At 52.1% G+C, this 24240-nt stretch overlaps 1 protein-coding gene across 1 annotated transcript in view; it reads right to left on the bottom strand.

Moving 5' to 3' along the window:
* Positions 1-4532: 4532 nt before the first annotated feature.
* The window catches only part of RND2 (Rho family GTPase 2), a 23800-nt gene continuing 4092 nt past the window's right edge, over positions 4533-24240 (bottom strand). The window contains exons 2-5 of the mRNA XM_009283510.1: positions 23979-24110; positions 9901-10049; positions 5688-5822; positions 4533-4781 (exon numbers count right to left, since the gene is read on the bottom strand). Coding sequence (XP_009281785.1) covers positions 4533-4781; positions 5688-5822; positions 9901-10049; positions 23979-24110 — 665 coding nt within the window. The remainder of the gene's footprint in view (positions 4782-5687; positions 5823-9900; positions 10050-23978; positions 24111-24240) is intronic.

Raw genomic sequence — 24240 nt, 5'->3', positions numbered from 1 at the left:
GCTGTCCCTTTGTCTGTCTCACAGCTTAAAGGGGATGACAACACATCCTCATCCCTACTGGAGCCCCACCACTGCTTCCAGTGTGTGGAAGTAAGCCTGTATTTGTTCCTGCTCAGGCTGCTTCGGAGCAGTGTCGTGGTGGCTGCTGCTCCCTCCTCCCCACTCCAAGACGAAGCAAAGCACAGGCGCAAGAGCTGTATGGACAATCAGCAAGATTAATCCCTTCTGTCTAGTTTAACATATTCAGGCACTAACCCATACAACCGTTGCAGTGCTCTAAAAACACGGTGCCTGCAGACAACAGCAGCACTGAGGGAGTTAAGGGGCTCAGGCTCCCAGATAAATGCTCTGTAAATGCTTTCTTGCCCGATTGCCCCTCCTCTACAGCTCCACATTTCTCCTCCCTGCTCCCTCCCACTTAGAGGGCAAATAGGCACTAGATACACTGTAGAGGTAGCAGCAGAGTATTGAGTGCTTGCCACCAAGTCGGAGGGACTATCGGCATCCTTCGTTCTCTGCATTTCTCGGTGGCTGTGAAAAGACAGGCTGCTGTGTGAAAGCTGTGATTATTGCCAGCTCCCACCACCCTCTGCCCTCCCAGCCCCATCGCTGATTCACAGAGGTCAGGCTCTTTCCTGCCTTGTGCTTTTGATCTATAAAGCTTTTCTTGTCAGCAGTGACCCAGCCACATCTCTGTGCATTTCCAGTACACTGGAGGAGCCCTTCATGAATGTCAGTTTGCATTTGGTCCTGGGCCTGTTAACCTTGACCCCCGGCCCCAGTGTGGGCTATGGCCATTAAACCCAGCTGTCCGGGCTTTCATCACCATGTGGATTGTTTCCGCAGCGCTCTGGTGCTTGTGGCTTTCTGCTGGTGGGGATGGCTGGGGGCATATGCAGGTCTGCACAGCAGCCGTGCGTGTGCTGGACAGGCCCGCTGGCACCACAAACCCACCCGAGCGCCTCTGTTCCCCCGGCACCCTCACCTTTGGGTGTAGCTTTCTCCTCGCAGCCTGTGCTGCGGCTGGCTTTTTCTAGAGGGAGAAGCTGAGCCCAGAGCTTTCGCAGTGCCTTTTGGCAGCTCCCCTCACCGAGCAGGGTGCACCTTTCTCTTCTCTCATTCTCTCATGGCTTCCAGTGCACGTATCACTGGGAATTCTTGGGCTGTAGTAGCCTTCTCTGGGTTTGCCAGTCGCAGCCTCCTGCCTCTCTATGTCTCTCAGCTGGGAGCGTGTCAGGATGTCCCCCCTAAGGCAGGCATGAGGAAAGCCCTGGTCCCACATTAAGATGCTCCCAGCAGCACATGGCAAATGCCCCAAGGGTTCGGAGATGTTGAGTACTGTGCAGAGGCAGGTGGATGTAGTAAATGCACTGACACAACAGGACTGCAATGCTCCATCCTCCTGGAAACCACTTCCTTAGAGGTCAGCACTCTAAAATACCTTCGGCTGTCCTGGGTTCTGTACCTGGGCCACAAGCAGCAGCAGAAATGCTCACGTGCCTGCAAGAAAGGAGCCTGCTGATGGAAACTGAGAATATAAGAGCTTAGCCCCATGGGTTTTAACATCTTTACTTCACCCCGCCCAAGGATGCAGCTCAGATACTGCATGATAAATGGTCGTGGAGACTGTTTCACTTGTCTTAGCCTCTTGAGAGGTTTTGGTTGCCATTAATTCTGACTGGTTCTTCCAGAGCTGCTGCTGGGATGTGTGTCTTTACACTGCCACAATCCATCCCCGAGGGCTATTTGAGCAGCAAGAGCCTGGGAAGTTCAGTGTACAAAAAGAAAATTACCAGCAGCAGCAAGGGAAGCACCGTTGTGGTCACAGCAGAGCTAACAGCCAGGGCCACTGGGGGCTGAGTTATCTTTCCACACCAATGACCCAAGAAAACAGGACAGTATTGCAGGGAGCAGCCAGGCAGCTCAAGCCTGTCTCCACTGAGGACCAGCTCTGCACAAATGGAAGCACAGCACCTTTAGCAGCAGCGTCTCCCCCCCCCGAAGTGGGGGAGGGGAGGGTGGTGCTGCCGCAGCCCCTGGCCAGGGCGGGCGAGCAGCTGGTGCCTGGCACTTCAATCCTGCTGCTTCCCAGCTCGCTGTGTAGGCAAATGGAGTATTCCCTCTCCTGCCAAACTCGTCTGTTTGGTCTGTCACACGCCTCAGCCATCACCCGTCCTGCTTATCTCCTCTCTGGTTAAACAGCGCGACACCTGCAGTGCCTCTGCAGGCTTTGCTGATTTTCTTGCATGTCTCCAGACCTCTCTGTGTAGGAGTTGGAGGGGAACAGGCACCCAGCTGTCATCCCAGTGAGGCTTACAGCCACTTCCTGCAGCAACAGCCCATTCCTTCATATACCTATACACGGCACAGCTCAGGTTTGACAATTGCTACCCACTACTGGAGATTTGCTTATAAGGTGAGCTAATAAGTTAATATAGAGCCACTGGGAGTTTAAATTAATCAGTGGACCAGAAACTGCATTTGTAGAGACTGCCAGATTAAATTCAAAAGCCTAAAAGATGCTAGATGATAGAAAAAGGGAGATGTGCGTGCCAAATACTGCTGTGCTCATGCGGAAAGAAGGAAGACACTGATTATATTACACAAGGATGATGAGAACAAATGCACATAGGTTAAGAGGACTTGGTAGTGACACTTGTGAGCCACTGATTGCTACTGTTCAAGCAGGGACATGGTTTTCTTCATTAATGTTTGCAAAGGCTCTGGGGACCCTGAAGAGTAAAAGAAAAGCATCATGATGCTGAAGGCTGTTCTTGGCATAGTGCCTTGCTCAGTTTCTTTCCTCCCAGACTGCAGATAGGCATTTTCATGCTCTTGCAACCTACACCCAGCACAACAGCATTCAGTCATTGCTTGAGCTTTTATTGTGCTGGTAACTCGGATGCTCCAATTCCCCAAATAGCCTTCATGATGCAGCTGAAGTCTGAGACCTGGGTGGGAGAGTAGACACAAAATACTAAGTCAAAAGCTATCTTCACTTGCAGCTATTGACATAGTGAGGACGGGGGCAGCTTGTGTCAGCTCAGACTGGTGGATTGGGCACGGACAGCCTGCAAATGCTCCACAGTGTTTAAGGATTCAGGATGGAGTGAGAGGTTATTCAAGGCAGGTGTTTCAGCTCCAAAATGAATACATGCAGCTAAGTCCTCTGCGTTTTTCACTCAAGTGTATGTGTGAGTGTATTTCAAGAGCTAGAGAGATACATTAGGACACAAATACAAGTTAGGTGTAAGACATTTTGAGAGGATACCTGGTTTGACTATTAAAAACGAACAGAGTCAAGCACTATGCATTTTCCAACGATGTTTATTTGTTTTCTGTAGCCCACTGACACAGATGGATCTGGCAATGGAGCAGATTCTTTTTTTCCTTAAAGTGTCTATGTGACATTAAGTCAAGGCTAACACTGTAGTCAAAGGCATTTAGAGAGGGCAGCAGCAGAAGCAATGAGAGGTGTTGGGAGGAGGCTGTACAGCAGGGCAAGAGGGGCAGGGAGCACCTTCCCTCCCACTGCCACAGTGGAGATAGGGTGCAGATACGCATACAATCTTTTTGGTTATCTGTACCAGACAAACATAGCACCATGCAACACAATCTGCAGCTGGAAGTGGGTGGAGAGCAGGATATGGATAGTTATTGCAGTCTGCTTTTTCAGAAGCCATGTGCCTCGGAAGTGCAGCTGCCTGTGTCAGGGAGCAGTTTGATGAGTAACCAGGCTGTCAGCAGCTGGGACACAAGCTCCCAAGTGGCATTTGCTTGCTGAAGGGAACCACAACTCTCAGGATGCATCTACTGGGATAGACCTCTCCCTTGGAGCCAGATCCACTCTGCTGCATTTCAAATGGAGTTCAAGTATCTAAAATACTGTGTAAAGAGCCACCTATCTATTTTCTTCACAGGAGGTGGACTACCATGGTGTCTCGTCAGGTTAAGGTTCCTTCCCAGGGTGCCTTCCCTCCCAGCTCTGGCCCAGACCTGCACCTTCCATGGCGACTGGCTGTCCAGCCTAGCTGAAGGCGGCACCACCTCAAACATCATTTCTCTTCTAAAGGAATATTGGAAGAATACCTTCTCCTGATCATACCGTGCTGCTAGCAATTCCACCCACCTCCCACCCTCCAGCCCAGGTCCCACACAGTCCACCGCCCCATGCTGTGTGTGCTGGCCCCACAGAGGCTGGGCCATGGGTACAGGAGGGTGGCGCACACACACAGGATTGCTCCCTTTCACTTTGTTTCACCCAGTCACAGACCTTCCAGCACCTGAATACTCCTCTGCCAAGTGGTTCCTTCACCCCAAGCAATCTGCACAGCAGCAGCCAACCCAGAAGTCTCCACGGTGGGGGGCGACTCGTGTACCCCGGTTTGCAGCTGGGACCTTAGCTCAGCCCTAGAGACTGAGAGAAAGGCTTTGGAAAGGCGGGCTGGCTCCTGCAGCCAGCACCATGCCCTTGTCTCAGCCAGTTACTGTACAAAATGGACAACACACACACATTATTTACAGCCTGTTTTTCACATGATGGAGCAGCTCTTGGCTCGGTCTTTCCTGATCTCTGTGTCATTCAGTAAGTCCGTCCTGCCAGGCATCTGTGATGCCCGCTTCAGTCCCCGTTTGGAGTTGCTGCGCTTCAAGTTCTTGTGCACCCTGTTGACTGAGGCAAGTGTGGTCACATGAAACACATCCCGTACGCTGTTCTCTGAGACCTTGGAGGAGCACTCTGCATAGGCCACTGCCCCAATCTGCCGTGCCAGCGCACTGCCCTGTGGTCCAGAGAGAGTGGGAGGAAGAGGGAAGACGGTTAAGACACCAGCGTTCTGCAAGGAGCATCCTTTCACACCACCGTCAGCCCTGTCTGTGCTGGCAGCCCTATCAGAGCACTGTGGCACAGCTGGGAGCGGCTCTCACAATGTTTGCTCATCATCTCTGTAAATAAAGTGCAAGTGTCTGTGAGAGCACCAGATGTGCAGGTGGCCTCCCAAGCAGACAGTGCTACCAGGCACTGGACCCTGAATCACTTGCACCTTCTCACTAATGCGGTGCCACCCCTGCAGCTGAGGGCCTGGACAACCCCTCTCACCAGGACAGTCATCTGGGACCTGCTCTGCACAACACGGAGCCAGGCACAGAGCAGCCCAGAGCGCAGCTGCCCCTGCACTGCACCACAGAGACTGGGTCTCCGGGCCAGCCTGGGGACACTGCTGGGTCCACTGGTGGCCACAGAAGCCCAGCAGCAGACCCTCAGACCCCCCAGCTGTGGCTTGCCCCCCCCGGCAGTGTTGCCCCAACACAGAACACAAGCAGGAGAGTCACTCGGAGCAGAAAGAGCTGCACTGAACTAGGAGATGCAGAAGCACAACACGCCCCTTTAGCCAGTCCAACTTGTCAAGTCAGGCATCTCCACCAGCTTTGAGGAAAGACTTTTCAGCTACTAACCAGGAGGCTGTTCAGCAGAGCATTAGGAATAAGTCAAGGTCTGCCAGAGCTGGGGAAAAGAGTGCTGTAAGCATGAACAGCTCAGAATCCATGAGCCAAGATCAAACCAGCTTCTGACCAAGACCTGGGCACAGTGGGTCATTTGCTGCTGAGCTTCCTTGTCCTAGTAGGTCCTGCAGAAAAGTCCCCTCCTCACCTCCCTGAGCCCTACGGGGACGGCTGCTGAAACACACCTGCTCGTGCGTCACAGGGATGAGGCGCTGCTTGGAAAGCTCCCGGAGCGTGTTTAAGTCTGTCCGCATGTCCAGCTTGCAGCCGACCAGCACAATCTTTGCGTTGGGGCAGAACTCCTGAGTTTCCCCTTGCCACTGCAGAGGAGACAAGAGGGAGAAGGTGCTCAGGGGCTGCTGGTGTACGAGACGCTTCAAGAGGCCCAGCGGCACCTCCACGTCAAGTTAATTTTGGCAGAAGGCGGCCTGCAAAAGGGTCAAGGTTGGAACAACAAAGGCAATCACAGGGTCTCAGCTCGTCGCTCCCAGTCCCTTTCCAACCAGGCCAAGAGCCCTGTCCAAGATCCCCCGGCCCTGGAGTGAAGGACAGGCCAGGAGAGTCATGCCATCAGTTCCTACCCAACAGCATCATCCAGCCAAACACCTCCATGTCTCACTGCCATGGCAGAGCCCACCAGTCTGGTCCATAGCTCCTCCTGCTTCCACCAGCAAACGGCACTTCTCTCCCCCACAGAGGAATGATGACTGTGGCAGCCTGGGGCCCCAGGACCTCCTGACCATCAGCACATGCTGCCAAGCCGCCCTGGCCTGGCTTGTCTCTGAACAGGACCTGGAACTGGACCCGTCAGGGTACCAGGACTGCTACTGGTAGCCACTGCAATGCCGCTTTTAGGTCTCCTGCCTCAGAGCTGCAGTGCCTGGTGCCAGCACTGAGGCTGGTTTTGGCCCCGCTGCAGCCTGCATACCCAGATTTCAGGAAGAGGGGAAGGGGCACAGGCAATGGTGGTCACCATGGTCAGCAAGGGCTCTCAGTGAGGATGCAGGCTGGGAGCGGCTCTGGAGACTGTGCTGAAGACAAGAAACACAGGGACAGCCAGCTTTTGGTGTTCTGAATATAACATGAGGCTCTAATGGGATCAGGTTTGGAAAGCAGGCTTCAGAGGCCAAGACCGTGCACTCTGGTGTGTATGGGGGGGTCACAGCTGTTCAGAGACTGATTAGCTCATCAGGGCACTTTAATGACTGCCACAGGCAAGGATGGGAATAGTCGGAGTGCCTCTTGGATAACTTTATGCTCACTTGTTCCAGATATGCCCTGCAAACCTGTTAAATCTAAGCTGCAGTCCCCTGTGCTAGGCCACGGGAGACCGCTCTGGGTATGACTGTGGAAAAATAATGACCACACAGTCTGGTGCACAGATCTGGGACTCCAAAGGTCAACCTCGCTGGACCTTTTGAACCACAGTCAGCGGGTAGCTCTTTGCACAGCACACTCATTATTTGTTTATTATTGGGAGCCACATGTTAAAGACATTAAGACATTCAGAGCATAGCTACAGCCAGGGAAATAAAGAATTGAAGCAATGAAAGGAGAAGGCCAGGGCAAACATCCACATCCTTCACACTAATGGTCCCTTTCAGAGCTCCAAAAATGAATGCCCAATGTGCAGCTAAGTGTTGGCAGCAGTAAATAAAACCATCACCTGTGACTTCCCCCTGGGGACCTGTACAGCCTCATCAGCATGTCAACACCCTGGTTACTTACCTAGTGTTTCTGAAGTACGAGACAGATGATAAATAGAGATTACCCCCAGGTAAAGATGTCACTTGGAATTAGCAATTTCCTGCTACACTGATTGTTAAGCATATACCCTAGGCAATTAGAAGGGGAAAGAAAACCAAGCCCACAACCCAGTGTCCATCACCTGGTGGGGAAAGGAAGTGCCAAGAATGACCCAAGTTTCATTCAACCAATATCAGACCAAAGCAACTGCAAAATACGGAAAAATCTTATTTTCCACCAGGAGGTGGGCTCAAGTATCTTCACCATGAACCCGCCTTCCCTGCTGCTAGGGACATTTGTCCACCAGGACTCACACACATCCCCAGCACCTGGGCAGCACGCCAGGCTGCACAGCTCCTGGGAGATTTCTGGTGTCACAGCCACACAGCATCAAGGGCTAACACACCCCCAAGAGGTGGATGATGCAGTTCTTTTGGAGCTGGAATTCAAGCACCCTAATCTACCTGAAGGATGAAAATCCTCAAAGGGATTGAGCTATAGGGTCTGTTCTTACCAGGCAGAGGTCACAGCTGCCTGTAATGGCATAGGGCTCCCCGGTCTATGGAGAGAGGTGTGACCCTCTTCTCACATGACTGACACCTTAGGGAGCCTAAGATTCGCTGCTCTATCAAGACTTTTCAGAATGAAGGCACCACCCTATGAAAACCTGCTTTGTATGAAATGAAGAGCTGCTTGTTTGCATTCTCTCAGATGGCTCCTTCCCTTCAACTGTACATGCTGTTCAGGCAGCCCAGGCATCAGAAGGGCAGCAATAATAAAGATTTCCTCTGCTGAATTAGCATTTTTGCCTGAGGCTTGAATAGGGAGTGTTATTTTCCTTATTCGCCTGATATCAAAAGCTAAAACCCATTTCAACTTCATGGTGTCTTAGGAATTTTCCTCACCTCCATAGGCTGCAAGCCTGCACCAAAGGAAACAAGGCATCTACTCAGAGGCACTTAAGAAAATCCCCTGTGATTTAGGGTTTAAGTCACCGTATCAAAAAGACATTGCCTAACAGTACTCAAAGCATCTGTGAGGCTGCACAGGGAAGACCTTGCACTGAGCAGTGCGGACTCACATGAAGAGTGTGCAGAGAGACATAAATAAATCCCAACCCCAGCTAATTATTGATGGGTTTGCATCTCATTGAGGTATAAATGATTTGCTTGCATTATTATTCTGCTGACTCCCAAGCTAAGCAGTGAATTCTTTCAGTCCACATGAAACACGCCTCCCTCCACCCAGCATGCTTGGTACCCGGGACCTGCTTTGGAAACAAACACTGAGCCATTGACCGAGTTATCTGAAGGGTCTTTGTCCTCTCACCAGGACACTTCTGAGACACAGACCCACTTCTCAGCCCTCCCAGCAGCTGAGTAAGAGGCTCTTGCTTCAGCACAACATTTGGCAAAATGAGGAGAGGCCAAGAGGGCATCAGTACAATGTGACTTGTTCAGACAGTGGCCAGTCCAGCCCTGGCAGCATGGGGTTGACTGGGGAGAACAGCTACAGGAATCACTATTCTGTAGTGCTTTTCATGCCTTGGTGTCTCAGAGAGCTTCACAAATGAGATGCCAGCCAAGACTCACCTCTGGGACAGGATGCAGCCACCAGTGAGCTCTCTGCAGCTTTGCTGCACAGTGGTGAGAGCTCACTGAAACCACAACTCCCTGAATTTCATGGAAGGAAGCAGGGTATTGCCAGGACCAAGGGATGCGAGTGGCCAGGAGGTCATTTACCCTCTCCCTGAGCAGCATCCTGAGTTGCTGGACTTCATGCCATCTTGGAGGAAAGCCTCACATGGGAACCTCTCCCTGGGTGCCACCTATTCCCTGAGAGCGTGGCAGGCAGGGACCTGCTGGCAGGCCAGCCAGCAGTGCTCCACAGTGGATCCCCAGCCCTGTGGGGCTCTCCAGGACCTGCCGGACCTGCCAGCTGGAAATACCTGCTTTGCTGAAAAGCGCTAACCTGCAGGTAAAAACTCTCAGCTGCTAACACAGAGCATGGCCAGTCATCTCTGCCAGGGCAGACGGTGTTCAGGGCCCTGCATGCTATCCAGTCCAGTGGCATTGTGCCATCTCATTTTATTCATTCACGGGCTTGAAATTCAGTGCCACAGCTCGTTATTCTTGTTGTCAAGCTATAGGGAACTGATTGCTGTCTTTCTTACTGTGCAGATGCTGAACTTAGGGGACAGACAAAAAAACTGAGCGCTCTACTTGCATGGAAACAGGCACCAGGGGCCACTTCCCAACTGCTGCAAGCAATTCATAGCACACTCACTGGTGGTTATGCTAATGAGAGATGCACAACACTTTCCAAGGTCTTAATGAAAAACAGAACAAATGCCCTACATTTCTCTCTGTCCCCACATTTGTATGTGTGCATAGACACAGACTCCACACACATGCTGCAAGCTACCATGAGCTACACCATTTACTGGGCTCCTTTCAAATGGAAATATCTTGCTTTCTGCACAGACCATGTCAGGATCGGTAGCAGCCAACCATCCCCATCTAAGCATGCAAACTCCAGCCAAGGCTTGGCCACAGGGCCAGAGCTTTTAGCCCTGATGACAGCCCCAAGGCAGCTCAACGTGCTGCTGCAGAGGACCCATTTTGCCAGCCGGAAGGCACACCAGGCACTCACCTTCTTGAGCACACTGTCCAGGGTCTCTGGGCGGCTGATGTCAAAGCAGATGAGCACAGCGTCCGAGTCCGGGTAGGCCAAGGGACGGACGTTATCATAATACGCTGAGCCTGCAGAGAGAAGCAGGAGGAAAGTGGTGAGCAGAAAGTCTCATCCCACTGACTGCTTGTTACCCGAATGGGCAGGCTAGGACCCCCAGCCCTCTCTGCCAAGCAAAGAGATCTTTAATTCCAGTAAGAACTGGAGACATTGCCACATGATGCAAACTGCTCTGTCGGAGATAAAGGATGTTGACCCAAGCTTTTGACCAGTGACCAGACACCATTAGGTTCAGCAGAGTTTGGTTTGCAGAGGATTTGGTCCCTTTGTTTAGGCGTGGAAGTCAGAGGTTTTGTCTGCGTGCTCCTACATTTATCCCTTTGCAGAGTGGAAATAAATGCAAGTTTTGCATCCCGCTCCCTCCCTACTAAGCATCTGGCAAGTAAGAGGCAGTGGAGCTGTGCTGCCAGGGCATGCTGGCTAACTGCAGAAAAGGGAGCTTGGAAGGGCTGTGAGACTGTAGAGCAGCACATGCCTCTCTCCGCCACTTGTGTATGTATCCTATAACTTGTCATGCAGTTGCTGAACCACTAACAGTGGAAAGGTGTGGCTGAGAGAAGACAGGGAATGCTGCTGCTATTTTTCATCCTCTCTTGCTATCTTTATACAGGAGAGCTTGCTCACATAGATGTGAGAATTTAAGACAGGTAAAAAAAGAATTGCCTTTTGCTGTGGATTTGTGCTGGAAAAAGTCAGACAGATTCTTTTTGGTACATAAAAGATGTGACAGGATTTGGTGAACAAGCTATAAATTGGAGGGGATGATTCTGTATTCTGCAGGATTTCTCAGTGAGCAGGCAGAGAGCCCAGCCTGAACCCTGCACAGCTTCTGCAGCACACACGCGTGCGTGCACATGCACACACACACACACCCCCCTTCAATGCAGATTTCAGGCATTAAAGTAATTGTCCCACAATGTTTTTATTTGAAGTGCATTCGGTGTGCGATTGTAGATGCCTCAGTAAACAGTAATGGAGCAATCAGCTTATTGCTACTTAAAAACACTGTTTCAGTTTTATATTTGGCTTTACAATGGCTTAAACTTCCTGGAGGGATGAGAAGCAGATGTTTATTTATGAAAAGGGGAAGCAGAGACACCAGAGTCCTTGTTGAATCTGCCTCCTCCGAAAGAAGGATCGCCCACCCCGAGGCTGAGGAAACCGGACGCGCTTCCTGCCGTGGCCCCTCGGGACGCCTGGGCCCAGCACTTTCCCACCCTGGGAAGAGGGTGGAGCACCCAGCCCGGGTGTCAGGTGGCTCCTTGATGAAGTTCAGCACCTGATGAATTATGGATGATGGTGGCTTATGTTTCCGGGAGGATGGGAATCTGCCTGGGATAAGTGTGAGAGGAGAATAGGCTGATTCTCCACAGGGGCTCTGACCCTGGCTCTTGTCTGCATGGGGGCTCACAACTGATGTACAGCACAGAGAGGGGTACAGCCCCTCCAGCACAGCTCTGCACACCAGGTGTGTTGCAAACACCCCAGAACCCTCTGCAAGACTCAGCCAGGAGAGCAGACCTGGCCGTGACTGCTCCTTCCTCTGCCCAGAGCCCACACAGGGCAGGCTGAGGACTGAGGTATGTTGTCTTCCCAAACCCTGCCCAGCTCCAGAGACTGGCCACCCATTCTCCCCTTGACACCAGCTCACAACAAGATACCAACAGCAGCCACCACTGGGACCTCCACAGCACAGAGCTGAGGGCATGCTCCAACCAGCGCAGCCCCAGCCGTGCCCACGCAGCCTCCACCGCTCTCATGGAGCCTGGGGCAGGCACCCTGGGATTCAATGCACATTTGAATTTGCAGCAACATCGGCTACAGGTATCTCCAGCTCTTACAGACAGCCACACTGCTGCCAGCCTGCAGGAGCAAAGGCACCTGCACCCCCTGCTCCCATCAGTGAGAGAAGCTGCAGCCCGGGTCTCTGTCCCTGCAAAGTCACTGGGAAGAGAAGCAGTTGGGATCCAGCACAGAAAAAACAGACCCTGATCTCTGCAGAGCCCAGCCCTCTTCCTAGAGGGAAAGTCATGTTCCCTGCATGGAAAGGAGCCAGTCCCTGCAGTGCCTTGGCCAGCTCTGGGGACAGGGGATGCAGGCTGGTGCACAAGGAGGCACAGTGAGCCAGGGCGTCCCTGCATCCCAGGCATGGAGATTTCTGACCTTGCTTCAGGCTCAAGCTGCTTCAGTTCACGATTGGCAGAGCTGGCATCAGTGAACCGCTCCCTCCCATGCTCCTGCAGCACAGCAAGGTGACCCAGTTCTTGCTGAGGATGAGGCCGCTTTCGAAGGCAGCACCAAGCTCAGTCACACCAAGCTCCCCTTTGGACTGCGTTTTTCAGTCTTGTGCCTAGTGTGGGTTTACCGGACGGGATGTGAGATCCAGCACTGACCTGCATGCTTGGATTTGCTTGGTCCTTTACCCAAGCCATGCTCTCTCCCCCATGCACATAAGGGTATCTGCTTCCAGACAGGGGCCCCCAGCACACACTGGAGGAAAGTGTTCCTACACACATCCTCTCCCTGCAGCTCCTCAGCTTTACATAAACACTGCAGATAAATCTGCCCCCTCCCAGCCCAGGAATGCTCCTTTTGTAGAGGTGGTTTTGGCTCCATTCAGCACAGACATTGCCACAGCAAACTGTATCATAGCAACCTGCTGCTCCCCTCAGCAGCCAGCCAGCTCCTCCACAGAGAGCCTGCATGCCCGTGCGCAGCAGAGCAGGGCCCCTTGGTTATCCCACAGAACCACCACCGTCCCCAGCCCGGTGCCAGGAATCGTGCTCTCACCACCTGGGACCATGGGAGGAAAGACCCCTGTGCTGGCAGGAGGACATGAGGGAAGGGATGCACGAGGTCAAGAGCCTCATTTTCTTAATGAGATCAAAATTGCCTTCGTATTCATTAACTTTCTGCTCCAACTCCAAAGCACAGGAGCAGCCCCTGGCACCTTCGCTGGTAGTTCAACTCACCAGCTGCTCTGGCAGCGGGTAATAGCCAGCGCTCACAGCCTCGGCTGCAGAAGCCTCTGGCCCACCCCAGGAGACTGATGGAAACTGATGGTCAGTGCTGCCCAGCAGGGCAGGAGAGCCGCTGTGCTCCAAACTTAGGTAATCTCCAGCTTTCTTTGGAGATGTCTCTACTGAATCAGGGAATTCTGTTTGGGGGATTATTCTTTTAGTTTTTGCATCTATTACTTTTTCATTGAGTACAACAATTAAAAAAAAAAACAACCACAAAAGCCTCAGTTCCCTCAACTCCAGGTCTTCAGTTTTATTGATTCTGAGCACTTGACACCTTTCAGATATTCCAGCAAGACACCCCAGAGACCCACAGTCTGGCACTTCCGAACACACACGCACCTAAGGCTTGTGTGTCTGCAGATCCAGCCTTCCTTTACTGCATGAGTCATTCTCCCACTTGGCACCCAGGTTTGCAAGAAACAGGACCTATGTGCATCTGTTCATGATTAAAGAGAGAAAATTGGAGCAAGCCAAAAACCAGCTTAAAAATAAAATCCACGTGGTGGTTGTCTGAAATTCAGGGGTGGATACAGCCATGAGTAGCTCCTCTTTCTTATCAGCTGGCAACCCCTCAAAATGCCTGGCACTGAGTCAGAGTACTCTGCTCTCAGGCAGGGGACTGAAATGTGCTGTTTCATCTATACCAATATAGTGTTAATCTTCATTTGTTCCTTATTAGCTGTTCTGAGAGATAATGAGCCTCCTCACATGGGCACCCTCCATCCAACAATAGGACATTACAAACCAGGAAAGCAAATATGCATGCAGAGCCATGATCTGCTCTGCAAGGGGCTCCCACAACCCCAACCAGCTCTGGCTTGAAACAGAGACAAGCACTGCCAAGACCTAAATTTTTCAGCATCGCACTTATCTCGGAGGGCTTACTGTAAACTCTCCCCATAGAGCCAGCAACGTTGCGGTGCATGCTGCTTTCTGCAGGGACAGCCAAGAACATCCTTCACAGAATGAAGCAGAAATTCATCCCAGCTTTCTGGAGTGCTGCATTGACAAACCCGAAGCGCCTCGGGTTACCTCCCCGCACAGCAGTGCCAGATGAGCAGCAGCCTTTAGAGACTACAGAGAATGTTTTCTTTGCTAGAAGAACCGCTAGTTCAGCCAAGCCTTTATCCGGAGGACAAAGCTGTCAAAGCAGGACCAAGGTGCAGCTGTCTCAGTATCCTCTCCCCATGCATGGCAAGAAGCCTGTACCACCTCTCAGCCAGCATCAGACACGAGGAGACTATCCCCTCCACTGCCAGGGGTCCAAATCGCCCTTCACTGAGCTTCACCATCCATGTGGCACTCCAACACCTCCCAAGATGGGGGCTGAAACCCTTCGGAGCTGCTGTGTACCAGCACACGTGCTCAGTGTTTCCTGAGGCTAAGCAGGGCTTTCCGGAGCTGAATTCACAGCTCCAAGTGGCCTTTTGTTGCAAAGAAATTTAGCTGAGTGACTACTTACTAGAGGCAAAGGCCCTGCGTGCAGAGGCATGGCTCTGAGCGCCCTTCTCAACTCCCCAGGCTGGGCAGGGATTCCTTCGCACAGCTGCAGCAGAGGACTGGTGTGGGAGCAGGACACTCACGTTCAATCACCGCATGCTTTCCCCATGTGAGTGTGCTCCAGACCTAGTTAATATTACATGAGGTGCCAGTGATTGTAACGGCTTTCACGATTAGTCGTTCCTCTGCCAGGGCAGATGATGATGATGATGGTGTTAATAATAATAATAATAACAACTTTTATTTGTATCACACGTTTAAGACTGAAAATGAAATCTCTGTACAATTCACAGACATGCTGGGCAGAGAACAACCCTCCCAGCTGCTCCTGGATCAGACGGCAGCAGTGCAGAAAGCTGCCGCTGGGGGAGGATATTGCAACAGCCCAGGCAGCTTCTGGCCGTGCCAGCTGGGTGCCCCCCACCCCTACCCCCTGCCCCTCACCCAGCTCTACCAGAGAGGCTGAGCTCCGGGGTAAGGCTTTGAACAGGCTCTCCCAGTGCAGGCAGCCATTTGCATGAGAAAGGCACACATCCCCTGTTACAGCCCGGCTATTGTCTCCTCCCAGGGCCCGTCAAGGGGAAAGCATAAAAATGCTGGATTGAAAACCTGGCCGTGAATGAAAGGCCAGAAGTGGCAGCTGTCCCAGACACCCCAGAACAGAGAGGCGAGGCCAGTCCCCATGGTGAGCCTGCAAAAATCTCGGCTGGTTTTCTGAGACATCCAGGACACTCCAGAGCTGCCATTTCCTCTGCAGATGCAACAAGAGGGCACAGAGTCACCCTAAAATATTTCCCACTGCTAGAAAAGGGGAAATCAGCCCAGAGAAACAATGGCAGAGCTTACAGCAGAGGGTGAAGAGGAATTCAGCCTCAGGGAACACTGGAGAGCAGCAGTTAAACAACCCCAAAGGTCATGCCCAGTCCGTTTATCCTACTGGGGACAGACTATGAAAGAAATTTTTCTTCCTTTTACTTAACTCAGCTCACCCATACAATGGCCCAGCCAGCACCTGTGGGAACGGGCATGTCATGGACCCAGCGCAGGAGCTCCCCGACTGAGCACACAACAGGCTCAGATCTCTGTTTGTGAGGATGAAGCCGCCCATGCTGACACGTCACTTGTGTTCACTGGCAGCCGCTGTGCCCACGGCCGCCTCCACCTCCTGCGTGGCCCACCACACAGCTCCAGCAGCAGTCTCCCTGGGGTTTCTGCGGGTGCATCCTGCTTGCACGATCCCCCAAGACATATCCTTCTGCAAGGCACCCCGTTGGAGCCAGGGAGCTGGGCCTCCCAGAGCCCAGGAACAGTAGTCTCCACAACAAAGGGCTTCTCAAAGACGATCTCTTACTTAGGAGGAACCACAAGCATGGTAAACTCTGCAGACACGGGTCCCTGCCTTTAAGATTTTAGTTGCCTTTAGAAAGGCAGAAGGTAATGTTTGAAGAGCAATAGCTCAGTGTGCCTGGCATACAACAGACCAGAATATGCAAATGCCCTCCTCATTCCCTGTATCATTAGTGCTGATGGGCTTTATACAGGAGACCAGAAAATTAGCCATTGCAGCCTCCCAGACTGCAATAGCTGCACATCAGGGAGACAACGATCTGAACCATCTCGAGTTCAGAGACAGACTTCATCCTCCCAGTGTGAAATCAGACCCTCTCTCTTGAAAGAAAATCGGAGGATTTTTTTGTTTGAAGATTGATAAACTGCAGCAATATTCCTGAGCACCCTGCAGGTCCCCACTCAGCCGGGGCTCAGAGACAGGTTAAGGATCCCTGACCCTGCCTGGCTGATTTTTGTCTGGAAGGGGAGGATAATGCAGATCCCACTGATACAAAAAACATGTTTCTGACACTAATATAGTGCTCATTAGAGTCCAGCCCAGAAGAGTGACAAGTGGCAGAGACAGGAATTAAAGCACTGGTGACAGACTCAGAGACACTGGTAACAACAGGCTCTGGCAGTACCGCGGTCCAAAGCCCAGACCCGACAACTCCGGGGTCACAATTACAAAAGAAGCAGCAATTAGTGACATTAGATATTAAAGTGAGTGGCACTAAGAGCAAAGCAGACCTGGCGAAATAGAGTCAGAGCCGCCATTGTGCCAAGTTCCACTCCGCAGCAAAGACCTGGCTGTCCGCATGCAAAATGCCAGGCTGATAAACATGTACTGCTACCCCTACCAGCACCAAGGTGCCCTGTGCTGCTCAGGGTTGCCTCACTCTGTCCACAGCAACAACACAGCCAGGCAAAGCCAGCTGTGGCTCTCTGGGAGGCCATCTGAACCGCAGCCCAAGGGACAGAGCTTTTACCAGCGCATCCCCTGCTCCTTCTCACAGAAAACCCTCTGATGGCAGGCTTTGCCACAAGAGGAGATCCTGCCATCCTTACAGGCAAGGCCTCAGAAAGGTTTTACCCAAGTGAAGGTCACAATTTGTTCTTCAGAAGTTAGGGTATGACAGAGCCTCATGATGGGGAGGGCCCCAACTCCCTGACCCTGACAGGCAGCAAGGTCAGGGTCAGACAGTTGTCTTGAAATGACACAAAGCACTACCTGCCAGAGAGAAAGTGGGCAAAACAAGGAGATACAAGGCATCCCACCAAAGCTGGAGGGAGACAGAAAGCAGCAGAGGGAACCGCCGGCCACTACCACAACTGCCCCTAGGCTCAGCCCTCCGAGGGACACCGAATATGGCATGGCCATCGGCCCCGGGACTTTTACAAGCTTCTCTCATGGATGGACCACAACATTTCTCTTGCTTGTGCAACATCACTGCAAATCCCTGAAGTGTAGGAAAGGAGGAAACGGTCCCATGACACGTAACAAGCAATCGTCTGGAAAGTGCATGACTGAAACAACAGCTAATCAGCTTGGACAATTAACCTCTGCTCCTAATTCTTATGATGCACATACAAAAATGAGTAAATTACTAAACAGCCCAGCTGGCATACCTTCAGGATGGACATGATAAGGATGAAGGGAATGGTATTTGGACGGGCTGAGGTGGCATTTCTGGGCCTCTCTCCAGATCTTATTACTGGAAACCTGGCACTCAGGAGGAGGCTGTTCTGCTGGATTTACCGGCAGAGGAATCCCCAGCTCAGGCAGGCACAGGGCGCTTCTGCCTTATCCAGATCCTGTGCCCTGTCTCACATATGCAGCTCACAGAGCTTCAGAGGAGCTTGCTCAGATGCAAACCTCACTCTGGCAATTGGCAGGCATCTCTGGAAGCTCCTTGTAGAAGTCTGGGGGAGCATCACTGAGTGTCTGGGGTGGGAGGGCTGGGGCTGCAGAGACAGCCTGAGTAGCTCGTCCAGGCTTCTCAACAAGCACACTGGAAATCACGCTGTGGCAGCTGACAAGGGAGACAAATGGGAGCCAGAAGTCTCTTTCTGGCACTCTTGCCATGTCACAAGGGCAGTTGGCATTGCCACAACCTGCCTGTCATCCTTTCTATGGGGTACAACAAGGATTAGGAGTGGCAACAGATTCCCACAGCACAGCCAGCACACGCTCTGGCTTTGGGGAACACATCCAAGGGCTGAACGAACACAATTATCTTTATGCAATGTTGCACATTTCAGGTTTGCTGTGCATGAGCAGCAGATCCTTCCCTGACTGCTCGGCTACCAGATAAGGTTTCTCCCCATGGGGAAGGCTGGGCCTGTACACTTGTGAAGTTTAATCAAGTGGAGATTTTATCGTCAGAATCTGGGGCAAAAGGAAAGCTGCTTCCATGTCCTCACCGCATGCACAGGGCCCAGGGCGCAGGCCAACCAGCCCTTTCAGAGATCTCCCTCCCACAAAGCCTTCTGCTGTCCCCCATCAGCCACCCCAAAGCACACTAGCACTGTTTGGTGGGGCAAGAGGGCCATCCTTGGCAGCACGCTGAGTGAGGGCTATTAGAGAGGCAAGCCATCACAGGCAGAAGATGGGGCGTGACTGTCCTGCTCCAGGGAGTTTCTGCAGGTCTGTTTACGTGACTGCCTCGATAAGGAGCTTCCGCTTGCCCTAAACACACGTTAAATCAGTGTTAAAGTGGCATCAGGAGGTGCCACGAGTGCCACAGAGCAGCCAGACTGACAGAAGAAATGGGGAGAGCAGAGTGGTGCTGTCCTTGCCCACAGGAGAAAGCGGATCACCTCCGTGCCGTGGGAAAGGGGTCTGCATCAGAGCCGGGAACAAACCCACCCCACAGAAAGCCCTTCCTTGCCTATGAGGTCACAGCAGCCAGCAACATCGGCTGGTTGTCACTAATGGCACCATTCCTACTCAGCACCCCCCGTGACTCCCAGGACACCCCACAGCCCTGCAGAGGCTGCGCCTCCCGGATCCACAGCAGAGAAGGGATGGATGCTGCCACAGGGCATGTTGCCCTTGCTGCAGGGAGGTGCAGGAGAAGCAACCTCCATCCCTGAGCCACACAGCATCGCAGCACCCCCACACCATGCCCAGCCCAGCGAGATGATCCTCCCGGGGACTGTCATGTCATGTTATGTCTTCTCAGGTCCATCCTCCACCCACTCAAGCATAAGCATTTCTGCTGCTGTTTCTGCTGCAACTCTTGAAACTTCTGTCCAACTGGCTACTGACCTGCCTGAGAATGTGACCCAGCTGCACATATTTTTAGGCTTAACTACGTATTTGTGCTGAGGCAGAACACAAGTATGCTGGTTTCAGGCTCCCAGCCTCAACAGGGAGCATGGGAGGAGCTATTTTGGTACGGAAAGGGCAGCTCCACATTTTTTCTCTGCCTCAAAGTGCAAGTGGCATTGAACTCTTCCCAAGACAGAACTTGCTCTTGCACTTTGGAAGAGGCAGCCATGGCAATCCTGGAGCCACACGCTGGGAATCCAGGCACAGACAGCCTCAGCATCCATGGAGATGCCATCGCTAAACTAGGCCCCTTTCAGCTCTCTAATCTCATCAACATTCCTCGGTAGTTCCCCTAAAGAAGGATCTGTTATCGCAGCCTGTAGGTTCCCACACAGGCCATACCAAGGCAGACTGTTTGCCGAGTACAGGCAAAGAGGGAGGTGGAGGGGGATTTACAACTCACAGTGTTATTCTTGTCTTGAAAGCACATCCGCTTAAGAGACAGAAGCCCTGGCAAAGGACTGGCAGCCATGCAACTCCCCTGTTGTGAGCTGCAGCACAGAGGGGGGCAACTCCCTGGCACCGCTGAACCTGCGAGCACTGATCTTTGCGATGTCGCAGGTTGTGGTAGACACTGCGGCTCTCAGCAGCAGTGCATCCTGCTGGTCCACAAAGGACAGAAAAGTCCTCTCTAGCAGCTTTCCAAGATGGCAAGGATCACGTGCAAGGCACAATGCCAGGCCTGGGCCTCCCCTTGAGCCACTGGCACAGATGCCCCTACCAGAAACAGGCAGCTCTACTCTGTACCGGGATCTGCATCAGCAAAAGATGCACCAAGCAGATAAATGGCCTCAGGTCATATCCCTGCTCTGCCTGCCAGCACTTTGAAGCCACGGATACAGAAGGCAGGCAGAGCCTCCCAGCATAAAGGGGTGTGAAACAAAAGCAAAGAACTGAGCCCAGGCTGCCATGCACAGAGTAGCTTCCTCCCCATTATTACTGGAAACAAAAGAAAAACCCCACCTACGTAGAGGGTAAAGCCTCAGATCTGCCAGTACTGATGCTGTAGCACCCTGGCCTTGCCGAGGCATTGGGCAGCAGCATTGCCTGAGCCCATCTCTCCCCCTGCTGGTACCCAGCACCAGGGAAGGGGCTCTGCGGGGCCACCGGTGCGGCCGTCGGCAGGTGGGATGAGCAGGGGCGTTGGGCCAGTCCGGAGTCGTGGGCAGCAGGTCCGCTGGCAATGCCTGAGTCACCACGGGAATGTACTGAGCGCCAGTGCCTGGGAAGGAGGTCAGCTGGCACTGAATGTTCTCATTGCCGGAGCGCTGCTGAGCACTGCAGCAGCTCCACTCCAGGTGCAAGACCTCCCAGGCAGACCCATGGACACTCCCTGCTCCCACGGGGAACACAGCTATCGCATCACTGAGGAATACTTACCTGCCCGGTGCACACCTAGTGGTAACTACACTCCCTTTCACACCTCTGAAGCATGGAAATGAAACTTGCCTACTCTTTGCAAAGCATTGCTAGTGATCACAAAACCATACGCCCTTCCTCCACCTGGCCGCAAGGAAGAAAGCTCTTCCTGACAGGTCTGGGGCACCGGCACTGCGGGTCTGGGAGGCACCCAGCCCTTTGGAAACAGCACTCCCAAGCCATCAGGCATCCCGTCAAACAGGAGTTTCCCCCTGCCACAAGATACTGGCGCCACGCAGAGGAGTTGTTTCTGTGCTGAGCACATTCGGCCAACAGGCAGCAAAGAAAGAATTTACCAGAATGGGAGCACGAAGAGCAGCAAAGCACAGTGTCCTCCGTAAGGCTCATGACCAGAGGTGCCAGAGCACGGCAGCTCCCCAGAGCCAGAACCCTGTCCACCCTGTATGGCAGGCAGGCTCCGCACCCCTTCCCTCACACACAAAGATGTCAAACTGCTTTTTAATGGAGGCTTTAGAAAATGGCACGTAGCACAGGCTTTCAGGGGGACAGGAGGGATGGGACATCCCTGCTGTGCTGTAAAATGGCACCTGAAGCAATTTCACTCCCACAGTGTGCCCCGAGGTGGGAATAACTTAAACAGAAACAAACATGAAATGCAACGAGCACCTACAGATGATGGACGAGGGGTCAAGCTCAAACTTGGTTCACTTTTCTCCCTGGTAGGTTCCTAGATCTAAGGTGCTTCAGACGGTGCAAAGTCCTCACATTTGCCCTGTCTGAGCAGCACAGATTTCATCCTCATGAAGGATTCTCAGTGCTGGAAACTCTCCAGAGTCACCCTCCAGCCTCAGAAAAACTAATCAATGGACAAAGGGTTAAAAGACATTTAAAGGAAATCAGAGGTCCCAATACAATTTGGGAGCCATTCAGTTCTCCATCACTTCTGTCCACCCTATGGCAGTATTTCTCTAACTATATTTACTGCCTGCTGCTAATGTCATAGCCTGCATTTGCCACTTAGCAGGAGGGGCAAATTCAGCCTGAAAGGCTGCATTTTCCAATGCACTTATATCAGCTGGTATTACAAGCCCCAGGGAGCAGACAACATCCTGGTCAGTACAGAGATTATCAACGGGACTTCTGAGTGGCCAGGTAGGCTGTGGCCACGCTCGGTCACAATAAAGGGAGTTCTCCAGGCAGAGTGTTCTTGCCCCAACACCCATTGCTGGATGATGCTCAGCTCACCCTGCACAGCTTCCAGAGTCTCCGACCACTTTCACAACTAACTACAGGGCAGGGGGGGATTAAAAAAAAAAAAAAAATCAAGTCAGCTCCTCTGTCCAGGTCTCTCTTCTGATTTCTGGAGGAGACCTTCAGTTCCAATTACTTGTCTAAGAGATGGTAAGTATTTAAAATATAAATGGCAATCTTGACAGGAGGAGGGGAGCACTTTCCCAGCACCTCCCTTCCCGCTCTTGCTGGGATGAAATTTATCATGAACAATAAGCCCTTGCACATGAAGCTGCTTAAAACAGACAGGAGGTAGCACAGAGACAAGGGAAGGTGCACCTCAGTGCCTGTCATTCTGCATGAGGAGGGCAATTAGCCACTCTCGATCCCTTCAGCTCAGCTGGTTCAATTCGCTACTGTGCAAAACTTATTTTACCAAAGCTCTTGTTTACAAGTGTCTCTGAAGGGTAGTGGAAATTCAACAGCAGCTTGCAGTCTACAGCTAAAAATATCAGTTTGATTACCAGGGAAAATTGCTGTGTATTGCTTTGCAGGACTGTTTATTGAAGAACTAGCTCCTATGTATTTCAAATCAAAGCTGCAACAGAAGGGAATTTATCTGGGAAAACTACCTAGCAAACTCTATCTACAACAAAGCTGTTAAAAAGGTCTTACATTTTTCATAAGGAGAAGGGAGAAAGAATCAAAGTCCATTTCCTCTTGGCTATAGAGATAAACATTAGACAAATGTATATCTTCTGTTGAAAAGGTTAAAAATGAATGCGTGACAGCATCAGATGCACGTATCAGATACATACACACAGCTTTAAAGACTTTTTATCATGTCATTTTCTTTTAACATTTGTAAGATTGAAGCCAAACATTCTGGAGAATTCCTAAAAAGCAGACAACACATCAAACATGCTTCCGCACCCTCAAAAGGTGAAGTTTTTCATGTCAAATACAGACACTCAGAGCAAAGCCGTTCAGTGCCTAACAAAGATACCCCACCCAGTCCCTTTTTGCAAGCTGTGGAAGTCCACGGTTTGGAAACCCCCACAGCCACAGGGGTGATCAAGCTGTGGGTGTACGCACAAGCACGCCCTGGTGACATGTGGAATCGGCCACCCCTCACTCCTGGCGCACCCCGATCCAGACTCACCTTGTCGGAGCAGCTCCAGGGAACCCTCTGCAGGGAAGGCCCCCAGGTCGACCAGGATGGCTTCGCTGTTACCACATCTGAGGGACTTCACACAGACATGTCAGCCCAGCACCATCCACCATGCAATGACTTCCACGTCGTAGCCACCATTCTGTGCTTCAAGCACAGCTTCCAGTCAAACGCTGAGAGCCAATGCTTCATCCACGGCTCCAGCACCAAGAGCTGCCCTAAGAGCCAGCATCCTTGTGGCTCACATCACAGCACACATCGTGCGGGCAAAGCAAAAGACCCCTTTTTGTCTCAGGGAATAAAAAGCAGCAAAAGCAAGGTCTCCTGGGTCAGGAAGCTCCAGAGCAGACTCAACAAACTCATTTTACACATTAGAGCTAGTCCAAGACTCAGTAAAGCCGCTGCTCTAGTAGAGCTGTGCTGATCCTACAGCTGTAATTTGATGGATGTAAAATTACAGCAAGGAATTTCCGTGTACAAAAGCAAAGAAAGTCCTAGGTCATGTTTTAATTTACTATTGCTCTTGGACACCAAGAGGACTTCATTTGTCATAAGGACTCCAGAAATTATGGGAAAAGAGCATCAGCAAGCCTGTGATGTATGTACAGCCACAGAGCACAGCATTCAGCTGCACCATGTGTACACAACAGTCCAAAAAGGTTGTCAGAGGTAAATTAAAAGGTGGACATGAACTTTGCTGGATGCCAATATTTTTATTGGCTCTACATCAGGCACTTTACTTGCAACTCACGCCTCCACAGAAAGACAGCATGAAGTTTGGGAAGGGTCTCGGTGGGCTGGGACTGCTGTGCCTACCACTTCATGCAGAATCACAACTGAGGACACAAAGAAGCAAAACCAAACCAAAACAAAAAACCGCCAAAGAACCCCAGACGCTCTGTCGCACAGAGTGATGGAAGGACAGCGCATTCCCACAGCACATTCCTCTCCAAGGTGAGGTCTCCCTTCTCAAGCTGCGCCTTGCCTCTTCCCCGTTCCTCCCCGGCCTCACCTCGCACCCCAGAGCTGGTTTTGTCGTGTCTCCCGGCTGTATCCCCCCACGGGCAGGGATGGAGCCGCTCTAACGCGAATGCAGCACCAAAAGGCAGCGCAGAGCCGTATCTGGGAGACTGCACCGCGCAGGCTGCGGGAAAAGAGACGAGAACGCCCAGTGCGGCGATACCTGGGAATCACCCCGGAGCGGCGGCGGGGCTGCCCGGCGGCAGCCCGGGACCCGGCCGGGAAGCTCGCAGGCTGCCGGAACATGGGGCGCA

This window comes from Aptenodytes forsteri, unplaced genomic scaffold (genome assembly GCF_000699145.1).
Source record: "Aptenodytes forsteri isolate BGI_AS27 unplaced genomic scaffold, ASM69914v1 Scaffold492, whole genome shotgun sequence".
NCBI classification, from domain to species: domain Eukaryota; kingdom Metazoa; phylum Chordata; class Aves; order Sphenisciformes; family Spheniscidae; genus Aptenodytes; species Aptenodytes forsteri.
Note: the sequence above shows the minus strand (reverse complement) of the source record. Positions and strands in the feature narration are given on the sequence as shown.